We start from the raw sequence: 12,737 nt of genomic DNA, 5'->3' as shown, positions 1-12,737 counted from the left end.
ACATAGTTTTGGAAGTTTTAGCCACAGAAATCAGAGAAGAAAAAGAAATAAAAGGAATCCAAATCGGAAAAGAAGAAGTAAAGCTGTCACTGTTTGCAGATGACATGATACTATACCTAGAGAATCCTAAAGAGGCCACCAGAAAGCTACTAGAGCTAATCAATGAATTTGGTAAAGTAGCAGGATACAAAAGTAATGCACAGAAATCTCTTGCATTCCTATACACTAATGATGAAAAATCTGAAAGTGAAATTAAGAAAACACTCCCATTTACCATTGCAACAAAAAGAATAAAGTATCTAGGAATAAACCTACCTAAGGAGACAAAAGACCTGTATGAAATGTAGTGTTTAAGTCACATTCTGCTTTAAAAGTTGTTACAAATACAGATGAATTAAAAACAAACAAGCAAAAGTCTATTCTATTTCATTAGAAAACGCTGATTGAGGTTGATTAACTCGATTTCACACCCATGAATGGGTGGAGACAAAGTCTGAAAATACCACCCCACAAATGTAGAAAGCAGCTAGGTGTACAATCCGAATGACACCTAGTCACAGAAAGCAGGAAAGGCCCAGTCAGAGTGTCCTCTTCCTGGCCCCGCTCCAACCAGGGCCCCACCCCCCACTCCCAAGAGCACGCAGCTACAGGTAAGAGGCTCTGCTCTCCAGGGGTAGAACGTCACAGAAAGTCTTTTGTTCATTGCCATGAGAAAAGAAATTCCCTCAGGACCGCCTGTGTCACGAAGTAAACTGGGGTTTAAGAATCCGGTTAGGGGACTTCCCTGATGGCGCAGTGGTTAAGAATCCCCCTTCCAATGCAAGGGGCACGGGTTCCATCCCTGGTCAGGGAACTAAGATCCCACATGCTGTGGGGCAACTAAGCCTGCGTGCTCTAGAGCCCGTGCGCCACAACTAGAGAGAAGCCTGAGCACCACACCGAAGATCCTGTGTGCTGCGACTAAGACATGATGCAGCCAAATAAATAAATAAATAAATGGTCCACATTAAAAAAAAAAAAAAAAAGAAACCAGTTTGGGGCTAACATAACTGGGCCAAGGATTTTTGGAGACCTCACTCCCTCCTGTAACTTCAGGGTTTGAATGGGGGCCTGGGACCCATTACAGAACTTTGCCCATTTTGGTCAAGGCCACAAGCCACACATGTAAGCTTCCTGTGCTCTTTGTAGCTTGAGCTGGGAGCATGGTAACTTGCTGTGGATTTTCTAGATGGTCAAGGCTGCTCAGATGGTATACTTAACCTTTCTGTGTCTCAGTTTCCTCATCAGGAAAATGGGATAATAGTAGTAACCACCTTGTAAGGTTGCAGTGTGAATTAAAGAGTTAATACACATTAAATACCAACAACAGAGTCTGGCATGCAGCGAGCACTCAGTGAGTGGTAGCTGTTGCTAATATTACTGATTATTCCAGGCACCACGCCAGGGCTGCAGCTAAGCTGTTCCAGCTCCACAGTCTTTTCTGAGCTTCTCGCCATTCTGTTGCAGCAGAGATCCTTCTAGACACGGTTACACTGAGGCTCAGCTCACAGTGTTCACTTACTCATTCCTCTCATAAAATAGAATGGGAAATTAGGGAAATAAACCATAATTATTACCCAGTTTCTTTTTTGCCCAAGGCCATTGTAAATGCTGTCCCCTTTGCCTGGAAAGTCCATCTCTCTAAGTTCCTCACATGGCGAGCTCATCACGTAGGTCACAGCTTAAATGTTACCACCTGTAGCCATGCATCTACTTTAGCTCCCCCCACCCCCTTATTGGCTATGTCAGCACTGGGCTTGTCCCTTCAAAGCCCCTACTGCAAGTTCTCGTTCTCCCTTTCTGTCTCATTTCCTCTCTTTTTTCTCTGGTTATTATCTCTGTCCCCAACTAGATCGTAAACTACCAAGGGCAAGAACTGCATCTGTATTGTTTGCCATTGATTCTCAAACAATGTGTGTTGAATGAATGAACAGTTTCAAAAACATCCACTCTTGGAGTGATTCTGAGGAAATAAAGCATGTAGACTCAACAAACATCAATTTTTTTAAAATAAAAGTTTATATCATACCACTTAATCTAATTCTGACCTTATGTCTAAGTGGAAAATAATGTTTATGCCCATTGGGGTGTTTTACTGGCTTCACATCACTGGTGCGAGGAGACACTCCCTGATGACACTGCTGCTTTGAGTTTTCGGGGCCGCTAACGATCAAGATCCGCAGGAGGCCTGAGAATCAGCAGTGTCAGAAAACAGAGCCCATCCCACTTAACACCAAAGGAATATCTTCCAAATATTCAATCAATCACAGACTGCTCCCCATTCGAGAGTGTATTGTTTAAGGAGAAAAGCAATTGGTTTGACCAGCTAGAAAAGTGCACTGACTGGGGTCTTTAGTGTGAGGCAGACATGGCCTGTATAGGATTCCAGATGTGATCTGAAGGTTGGAAACTAACTAAGAAAAGAAAAGTAAAAAGCAAACCTCTTCCAGTAAGATGGGTAAACCAAGTCGGATTGAATTTTCAAGTGTGCGTAAGAAATTACTATCCGTGAGTTTAATGATCTTTAAACCATTTTTGCTTTCTTTGTTTCTTATCCAACGGTTTGCCTGTATGAGAAAGCACAAAGCAGGACGTTTACTTTCGAGTTTGTAAAACAGTGGAAGTTTTTAAAGTTTAGAAATTTTGTTCAATCTAGAAACAGGTTTGAAAGATAAGAAAAAGATAAAAATATACCACTCCCCCTGCAAATAAAAATACCTTTTAAATCTAATGTTTGGGATTCTTGCTTTTGTTCAAATTTGGGGCAAATGAAGAAAAGACCCATCTAGGAAAAAGGCTCACACTTAAGGTGTTCAAGCTTGTCTCCCTTGCTTTCAAATGGATTCCTTTTTCTAAACCCCATTTAGAACAATTGATCCATGGACTTAAGTTCAGATAATGGGATTCTGTAAATTCCAGGCAGGCTTGCCCTAAGATTCATCACACCTAGACTTCATTCTCACTCCTTAGACCTCTTAGGAACAAAGAACAAGGACAGGAATGAATTTCTGCTCCCACAGAAAACAAATGGTCAACCCCCTAAACAAACCCAATCAATATCAAGTGTGCAGACCCCTATGTTCATGGCAGCACTTCTCACAATAGCCAAGGCATGGAAACAACCTAAATGTCCATCAACGGATGAATGGATAAAGAAGATGTGGTACATATATATGATGGAATATTACTCAGCCACAAAAAAGAACAAAATAATGCCATTTGAAGCAACATGTATGGACCTAGAGATTATCATACTAAGTGAAGTAAGTCAGAAAGAGAAAGACAAATACTATACGATATCACTTATATGTGGAATATAAAATATGACACAAATGAACTTATCTACGAAACAGAAACAGACTTGTGGTTGCCAAGGGGGAGGAGAGGTGGGGGAAGGAAGGATTGGGAGTTTGGGATTAGCAGATGCAAACTATTATATATAGAATGGATAAACAACGAGGTCCTACTGTATAGCACAGGGAACTATATTCAATATCCTGTGATAAACCATAATGGGAAAGAATATGAAAAAGAATATATATATATATGTGTATATATATATATATATATATATATATATATACACACACACACACACACACACACACACACACACACACACACACACATATATATGGATAACTGAATCACTTTGCTGTACAGCAGAAATTAACACAACATTGTAAATCAACTACAGTTCAATTAAAAAAATTAAAAAAAATCAAGTGTTTAGAGCACTTGGACTCTTCCCTTTTTACCTTCCGCCTCCACAAAAAGAGGCACGTGGACTAGAAGATATCTCAACTCCCTTCTAGGTCTAAATCTCCAAGATTCTTACAAGTACATTAAAGTCCACTTTTAGAATTTGTAATAGTGCAATATTAAGCAGAGTTAATAGGCTGCTCTTTTTCTGAAGCGCTGGTTACACACCTGATCTTGGGGATCAATCATCAAAGGCCACCGTCTCCCTTGAGTGACCAGAATGCCATTTTCCGTTGATATCAGGTCACGGGGCAGCCCATCTGTGTTCCACTGCCGTATTTCGTAGGGATCGCCAAGAGTGTTAATGAGACTGAAGGCAGGATTGATTGGGATCTCTAGAGACTGACAGTCCTGGATCCAACACTCTATAAGCTGTAGAAGGAGAAAAGCTTACTTGTATAGAGTCAGGAATACTCAGTAAATGAAGATACACACAAGTCCTACTTAGGCAGGAGATAGATGGGTCCCGGGGGCAAACGGTTTGAGTTTGTTCCTGTGGACTGATACTCCCAGATGGGAATGACAGGACAATTGAGAGAGGAGGCTGGGCCCTGCCCAGATAGAAGATACATATTCCTCATTCTTGAAGTCAGGAGACCTCCCCGACTACACATGCACAGAAAGGCTCCTTGGAGGTCAAAAGGGGAGTGAGGGCAACTAATGCTCACTTACCCATAGGCCTCTTCGGTAGAATTCATCTTGGCTAAGAGATGCGGACACACACATGGGAAATCCTGAGCTATACCAAATACATACTTTGAACCAGGCAAATCAAAGTGATTGGCCAAAGGAAACCCGGAAGAAATGCCCCATAAAAGTGATTCAAACTGCCATGAGGGCACGACTCTCTCTGAGCCTGCCCGTGTGTCTATCCACATGTACTGTACTCTTTTTTCCTCCTAATAAATACTTTACTTGCTTCACTACTTTCTGTCTTTGTGGGAATTCTTTTTCTGCAAAGCCATAGGGCCAGGGCCTTGTCACTGGCCACTGGTCTAGAGGCAAGGATTCAGTGCTCTCACCACCGCGACCCAACCTCAATCGCTGGCCAGTAACGGAAACCCTGCTTCAAGCCGCTGCAGGCCGAGGCCACCCGAGATCACTACCAGACTCCACAGGCATCCTGGCACCAGAGCACAGGACACAAGAAGTGGACTAATAGGAGATCTGGGGGCTAGAACTACGCCGTTAACCAGCTGTGGCTTTGGGCATGTCACACGCCCTGTCTGGACCTCAGTTTTCTCGTGTAGAAAAGAAAGGGGTTGTCACAGTAGTCTTCACCCACGGGTGTAGGTGGGAGAGTCTGGGAGCACGTGGAGAAGTTGGGAGTTATCACAATGACCGTGGGTGCTACTGGCAATTAGTAGATGGGGCAGAGGGGTGTTAGCATGTCACCTCCTTCAACGAGTGGCACAGTCATGCACACTAGGAAACTGTCTGTCCCCCAAGAGCACCCTTGGCCCCACTGCCCACTTGGCATCAGATGATCCCTGAGCTCCTATAGAATTTATATGAGTCCTATACCAACCAGGTTTTATAACTCAAGGACAGGGAAAAATATCTTTAGGAAGGCATTTCATAAAAGTGGTTTGCAAATATCTCCAAATAATTCAGTTTCCTGCTCTTTCCCATCGTTGAGCCCTTTGTAGCAGGCCCTCACCAATTCAGAACACTTCATCCTGGTTCGATCCTAAGTCGGGAAGTCTCCCTGTCTCTTTTTCTTCCCCCAGGTTCCTGTGTAAGCAAGCGATGAGTAACTTTCTAAGACAGGAGAAGAAAAGGGGGATTGTGTTAAGGAAAGCCTAGGGGTAACCATCACTGACTTGGGGGCAGTGGAATGAATACCTAAGTTCATGGAGAACCTCCCTCTAAACTTGGAAAAATGACACACACACACCCCGCCTCCCTCAGTTTCAGCTGCTTCTCACCCCTCCTCACAGAAAGCACGTTTACCCACCGATTGCCTGTACTGGGCTGTGAAGGCCCCATAATAGGCCACACAAGCTGCTGCTATGAACACATTCCCGATGATATTCGATATCTCCTCGTTGAATTTCTGGATGCTTTCTTCCCATCGGATTTGCTCGTCTCCTAATGCAGCTGTCAGCTTTCCAGCACGTACCAGACGTGCTTTGGTCAGGGCCATCGTCTGTGCTAGAAAATTTAAAGAAAACCGGGTTATATTATTCAATATTTGCCTACAGTATAAGAAGTTTATTCACCTGCTTCTGCTTATAGCGGAGTGAGCATTACTTAGCTAATGATGTCAATACATCTCTGGGAAACCTCACACCAATTCAGCACTAGTACCCATTTCAGAGCCAAGTCCAAGTTTGGCTCTTCCATGCTGAGAGTTCCTTTTTGATACTCCTTTACTCTGGCTGAAGATAGCACTCTCTTCCTGCCCCTGTGGTATTTATTTTCTGGATCAAATTCATGTTCAGCCCTGTGTTATAATGTAACATTCCTCCCCAAAGCCTTATTCAGATATAGGAGTTGAATATATACAATATACTAATGTTATACTAGAAAGTTAAGGCCATCCATCTAATGCAAATACGCCCTACATACTGGATGGAGGCTGAGACGTGACTGCCAGAAAACTCTTTTTCCTTTTGAAAATCAGGCATTTCCTGACCAGCATAAATTTTATGAGTTACTTACCCAGACTTTCTTTCTCATTCACGCTTTTGTCGTATTCATGTTGTAAGGCCTGTATTTGATCTTCCACGTTTTTTAGTAATGCTTGCTTTTCTCTCAGAGTAGCCATAGTAATATCAAGTTCAGCCTAATAAAATCAAGTAAATAAGAACAGGCCCCCAAAGAAGGTCAAATTTGCCCATTTATAATAGGTTATTTAAAAAAAATAGGATTTATGTTCTCTTTCTCTTAAAAGAGTTTGTCCTAAAAGATTGTGATATGATGTACAAAGCTAAAACAAATATAAGAGAGAATAAAATATAAGAGCAGAACCAGAACAAAACAAAACAAAAACAAAGCCCAACAAAATAAATCATAGAAGGATTAGAGAAACAGATGTACCAAGCATTTGAGGATGAATTAGTTACTAAAATTGACTATTAACTTTAAATGATAAAACAAATGAAATACTCATGCAATAGTGAAAACTATCTTTCCTAACTAGTTCTCTAGAGCAGTGGTCTGCACCTATGACCTGCAGGCCAAATCTAGCCCACTGCCTGTTTTTGTGTGGCTTATGAGCTGAGAATGGTTTTACAGTTTTAAATGGTTGGGGAAAAAAAATCAAAAGAAGAATAATATTTCATAACACATGATAATTGTATGAAATGTGGATTCCAATGACCATAAATAAAGCTATATTGGAACACAGCCACACTTAACTCGTGTCTGAATCGTTGATGGCTGTTTTGGTGCTGCAACGGCAGAGTTGGGTAATCGCAACATAGACCATAAAGCTGGCAAAGCTGAAAATATTTACTGTCTGGATTTTAACAGAAAAAGTTTGCCAACCCCTGCGCTATAGCCGTGGTTCTTTTGGTAACCTGCTCCACTAAATGATCATTCTTTGTTCTGCTTCGGGCCTCACATCCAATTGTGGGTTAAGCTGGTTTTTAGAACCTCATCAAGTGTGGGAGTATTTAGCAAATAGAAACATAGAATATCAGATGCTAGAGCTAAAATAAAGTAAAAAATTACCATAGGCCTGACGATATGAATATAAAAAGGACTTATTTTCCTTTTATACTGGAAGAGGGCTGATTTCAGAGGTCATTTCTGAAAAAAACAATCTTTGCTAGCTATTTTTTAAAACAAAAACTAATTTTCAAGAGCTTGATTACTATCTGTATTGTGTAGGGTCTCAGCAGCACCACAAAGGGAGCTCGAATGATTGATGATCATGGCCTTTGATTCTATAAAATATCACAACACAGACGACGTACCTGTGCAGTGCGGAGTTTCTGTCTCTTTGGCTCGACTTCTTTGACTACGCGAGAGTACAAATCCATCGCTCTTACCCACATGCACATGGATTTACATGCTTTGGATACTTTCTCTACTTTTTCAGGCACGAAATCAGGATTATTAATATACTTTTGAAGCTTTGCCAGGATTTGAGGCTTAACGTTTTCCTTATCATATTCTAAAAGTCTTCTCAGGAAGTTAGAGTCACCAAGAAGTTGCTTTGCTGTTGGCCAATCAGGCCTGAAAAATACACATGATAAGTTAATAGCATTGTAATGAGGGAATGTAAGAACAAAAGAAATGTATTCCTCTGAGGACATTAAGATATTATCCCACAGATTAAAAAAAAATCAGGACTTCTCTGGTGGCGCAGTGGTTAAGAATCCACCTGCCAATGCAGGGGACATGGGTTCGAGCCCTGGTTCAGGAAGATCCCACATGCCGTAGAGCAACTAAGCCTGTGCGCCACAACTACTGAGCCTGCTGCACTCTAGAGCCCGTGAGCCACAACCACTGAGCCTGCGGGCCACAGCTACTGAAGCCCATGCCCTTAGAACGAGTGTTCTGCAACAAGAGAAGCCACCGCAGTGAGAAGCCCGTGCGGGGGCTCGCCGCAACTAGAGAAAAGACTGTGTGCAGCAGCGAAGACCCAACGTGGCCAAAACTTAAAAAAAAAAAAAAAAGAAATCAGATAATATGTCACTTAAGCATGATTAGTTGGAATTCAGACAGAATTATGTCGATTGTTTATGTTATTAGTCATGTAACGTTTAACTTGCTCTGAGTTTTCCTATTATAAAGCAAATATAACACAATTTACTGAAAGCATTTTACTAGTCTTTAAGAGAACCATGAGCTACTACTTTTGTTTTCTAGGCATATATTTATGCAATTTTACTTTCATAGTGTGTATAGTTTGTTTTTTAAAACATACTTACAATGATGTTTCTGCAAATGCTCTTATTTACTGGTTGAGCTACAGTTATAAAAATTTATTTTGTTTGCATCTAACTGACTTTCAAAATTTGTAGAATGACATTTATATTAGTTACCCCCCTCAAATGAGGTTTGTTTTACTGCTACTATTACTATTATTAGTTCCAAGCAAGACAGAAAATTGAAGTTAATGTAAAGAAGCTACAAAGATGTGTTTTTAATGTTGTCCAATTATGTGTTACTTATAATAATTTTTAAAAATACTATTAAAGTACCGGTCCAGTTAAAAAAAAAAAAAGATATTATCCCACAGATGGCTTCTAGACTTATTGTGGTGATTGTTTCACAATGTGTGCAAATGTCAAATCTCTATGTAGCACACCTGAAACTAACATAATATTGTACATCAACTATATCTCTATAAAAATAAATTAATTAAAAATGTTACCCCAAAAAGTGGGTAGTTTTAATCTCAGTACTATAATCCCAGTAATTGGTAGTTATGTGCACCACCATTCATGGGGAGACAAGTAGTTGGATGACTAATGCTCCATACAACACAGTTTTGGAAGAGAAACAATTATAAAATCATAGAGTCATAGAAATGTAAGGCATTATAGGAATAATAGTTTTATTTCAAAAATGGCCCAGGCAGTCACATTTTTATCTCCTTTGCTTGGTTTAGATCCTTAAAATCTCTTGCCAGGACACTACAATCACCTTCAAACTGGTTTTGTCTCTCAGTCAAACTCACTCTTTGTGAACTTTGGCCAGGTTGGTCTTTCTCACGTGAAAATCTGATTATGTCAACAATGTTCAATGGTTCTCAGTCCCCTGTGGCCAGGGCTCTCCATCTGTGCTCTGAGGAGCCCCCAGGTCCCACCGAGGTGCTGGCCAGAGGGTTAGTAGGGAGGCCTGGCGGGGGAGGGTTCTGGGCCCTCTACCTTCACTTTGATCACTTTTACTCGGAAAGGTTTCTTATAACACAATTTTTATTGAAGAAAAGTTTATATTACTAAAGAAAGTTTGAAAACTACATATCTCCTAGGTGAAACCTGAACTGCTTAGCACAGCATACAAGACCGTTCATGATTCAATCACTGCCCTCCTGCCCAGCGCCACCCAATCCATGAGTATCAAAGGTCCCTGAGCTCTCCCCATGGTCCACTCTCCACCTGAGCATCATTTCCCAAAAAACCTGCTCACACCTCTGCAGGGGGACTTAGGCACTCTTTTCTTGGCACTCCTAATACTATGCAACTCTCACATGTCTCGAAATTATTATTTTTCATGCCTCTCTCCCCACTAGATGGTAAGTGCCTTGTATGGAAGAACTTTATATTTTCCATCATCTAGTGCAAAGTAGATGTTCAAGAAAATGCTTGTGGAATCAATTTGTTGAATGACAGACTGAACTGATGAGAGGGTGGAGAATAGAATGAAAACATGTAAATGAAAATGGAGAAACATAGCAAAGAAATTCCACCAGGTATTTTGGTAATGGGTGATTGTGAGGTACTCACTTGGCATTCAAGAGAATAGAGATGGCTTCCATCACAGTCATGACCATATCTGGGGGCTTTGTGAAAACTCTGATTTCAGATATATCTGCTTTATCTAAGGAATCCAGTGCTTTGTTAGCAGCTTCGAGTGCAGGGAGAGCTTCTTCAAGATCTCGTTGAGCATCGTCAGCTATGGCTTGGGTTTCTTCGGCTTTCACTTTTGCTATCGCTTCATCATCTTGCACAATGCTTCGGACCTAACCATTGAAACACGATGGTTTAAGTGGTCTCAGTATTTGAATTTCAATGTTTAAAAGCAAAGCCAATCATAGTGAGTCACATTTGCCCCTTTGGATTAGACCAATGATGAAAGAAGTTTGGCTCTACTGCATTTTATGCTCTCCTTTGTCCGTCTCATGCCATGTTGATAATAATGGAGACAAAGTTATTAGAACAAACAGTTCCTTCTTAGGAGAAGATTTGTTGCTTTATGTTTGCAGCTGGTACTATTCTCACAACTCTCTCTGTCCCACTCATTGGGTTCACTCATTCTCAGGGAGAGAGCCAGGCTTAAAAGCATGGCTAATTTGATCTATCACTGAATTATTTTAATAACATATTTAAAAATCCAATCATTTGTCATTATATATAAGGGATCAGTTGGTGGTCAAAGCCTTCTCACCCACTGTTGGGTGACGCTGCATACCTGATCAGCATTTTCTTGATCCACTGCCAGTTTGTCCATCAGGGCTTCAACATCTTGTGATTTTGTTAAAAGGACAGGTTCTAAAGCTGAAAGATCTAATTTCATTTTATCTACTAGTACATTTGTTTCTAATAGCTTGGTGAGACCATTCTTTACCCGTTCACGTGCCTAGATGACAAGGAAAATGTCTATTACGATGAGTATTATAAGTTTACTGGCATCTCTTACTCATGTACTAGAATTTCACATCTGCAGAATTGATGAATCAGTTTGTAATATTTAACACTGTGAATGTACAGAAAGCTTCAGGTAACAGAACTCTAGGAAATGGCCCTGATATTCACCACAGTGGGTTTGGATCCATGCCCCCTGGCCACAGGAGTAGGATGTCACTGAAGGCCCACACTGTATTATTTTTATTCCCTGTGGTAGCTTGGTAGCATGATGAATGAATGAGGGACAAGTTCAAATAGAAACTCCTGGAGGTCACAGCTCTGGGAGCTTGTTTCCTCAGGGTGCATCAGCAGGGCTGAGACCCTCTGGAGATAGTGTCCTGGGTACTTAGCCCTAGTTGCTGATCTGAACCTTACTCCCCGGTGGTAGGAAATTCTTGACTAGGATCAAAGGAGTGGTATCTGGTAAAGAAGGCACCTCGGAATAACAGTTTTTTGAGGGTGAGACAGAAAACGTGGTTCAAATTGGCATGTTTCAAAAATATGCGTCACGTTATTTTACTAGGCATACATTTACCAGGTAAAAATCCTCTGATTTAAACATTTAAAATATCTAAATGGTAAATGCTTCCATTTTTACTGTTTAAAATGTTGAAAATTTTAGGTCATGTCAATAGCCTGATCATGATGATGACAGTAGCCACTATTTTCTGAGCACCTCATATGTGTTACATCATATTCCAAGCACTTCACAAATCATATCTTATTTAAATTCTACAACAATCCAAGAGGTAGATACATATTTTTTTAAAACCTCATTTTCTACTAAGATTGGAACAGTTACAAAACATGCTCAAGGTTGTACAGGAAGAAAGAGGTAGAGCAGAGGTGCTACCTGGTCTGCCTGACACCGAAGTCCTTGCTCTTAATGGGAACCACTGACATGCTAGACCACCAAACCCCCATCTCTATTATTTAACAAAAAGTTCTCCTTCTTACTAAACACTGCAGAGGTGACTAGTTCTCTGCTTAACTTTAATTCTGTTGCAATGTCCATATCATGCTCCTGAGTCAAGGACCCTTATGTAAATGATAGAAGACAAAATCTAAATATCAAGGAAGGGGAAGGCCTTTGGACTGACAGCATGAGACACTTTTTGGTCATACTGTAGGTTTTCAAGGGCATGTACGGGATGGAGAGAGGTCCAGCAGGCAAGATGGAACATAGATCTTCCACTCATTCTGGCAAAAGTTTTGAGTCCAAGCAAAAAAAGAAGTTTTTTTTTTTTTTAATTAATAATATTAAACTTACTGAAACCAACTGCTTCTTTTTTTCACTCAGCATATACAAGTAGAGATTGATGAGTTCCAAGTAGGAGGTGGGCGTTGTGTAGTACCGTCTCCGGAGCTCTGTGTAATAGCGTTCTGCCATACTGGAGACACTCAAGTGGACATTCACACACATGAGGGAGAGCTTTTCTTTCAGTTCTTCATTTACAGCATCAACATTTGAGAAAAACGTCTTTGATACAGAAAGAAGTGCTTCTCTGGGCCACTGTAAATAAAGATATGATTTGGAAAGTCTGTTGCTCATTTCCATAGTACACAGTTTAACTAAAGAAAAATGCATTTCTCTGAAAGTCTTTTTTGCCTTGTCCCCCCTTTCACCTTGTT

General features: G+C 40.7%; 1 protein-coding gene across 1 annotated transcript in view; it reads right to left on the bottom strand.

The window, feature by feature from the left end:
• DNAH6 (dynein axonemal heavy chain 6) overlaps window positions 1–12,737 on the bottom strand; it is a 297,879-nt gene that overhangs the window by 91,320 nt on the left and 193,822 nt on the right. The window contains exons 49-56 of the mRNA XM_068564239.1: window positions 12,376–12,618; window positions 10,891–11,058; window positions 10,206–10,441; window positions 7,725–7,986; window positions 6,466–6,589; window positions 5,759–5,955; window positions 3,970–4,173; window positions 2,481–2,606 (exon numbers count right to left, since the gene is read on the bottom strand). Coding sequence (XP_068420340.1) covers window positions 2,481–2,606; window positions 3,970–4,173; window positions 5,759–5,955; window positions 6,466–6,589; window positions 7,725–7,986; window positions 10,206–10,441; window positions 10,891–11,058; window positions 12,376–12,618 — 1,560 coding nt within the window. The remainder of the gene's footprint in view (window positions 1–2,480; window positions 2,607–3,969; window positions 4,174–5,758; window positions 5,956–6,465; window positions 6,590–7,724; window positions 7,987–10,205; window positions 10,442–10,890; window positions 11,059–12,375; window positions 12,619–12,737) is intronic.

The sequence above is a fragment of the Eschrichtius robustus genome, chromosome 15, assembly GCF_028021215.1.
Source record: "Eschrichtius robustus isolate mEscRob2 chromosome 15, mEscRob2.pri, whole genome shotgun sequence".
Taxonomy (NCBI): Eukaryota; Metazoa; Chordata; class Mammalia; order Artiodactyla; family Eschrichtiidae; genus Eschrichtius; species Eschrichtius robustus.
The sequence above is the reverse complement of the archived record's forward strand: the minus strand, read 5'-3'. Positions and strand labels throughout refer to the sequence as shown.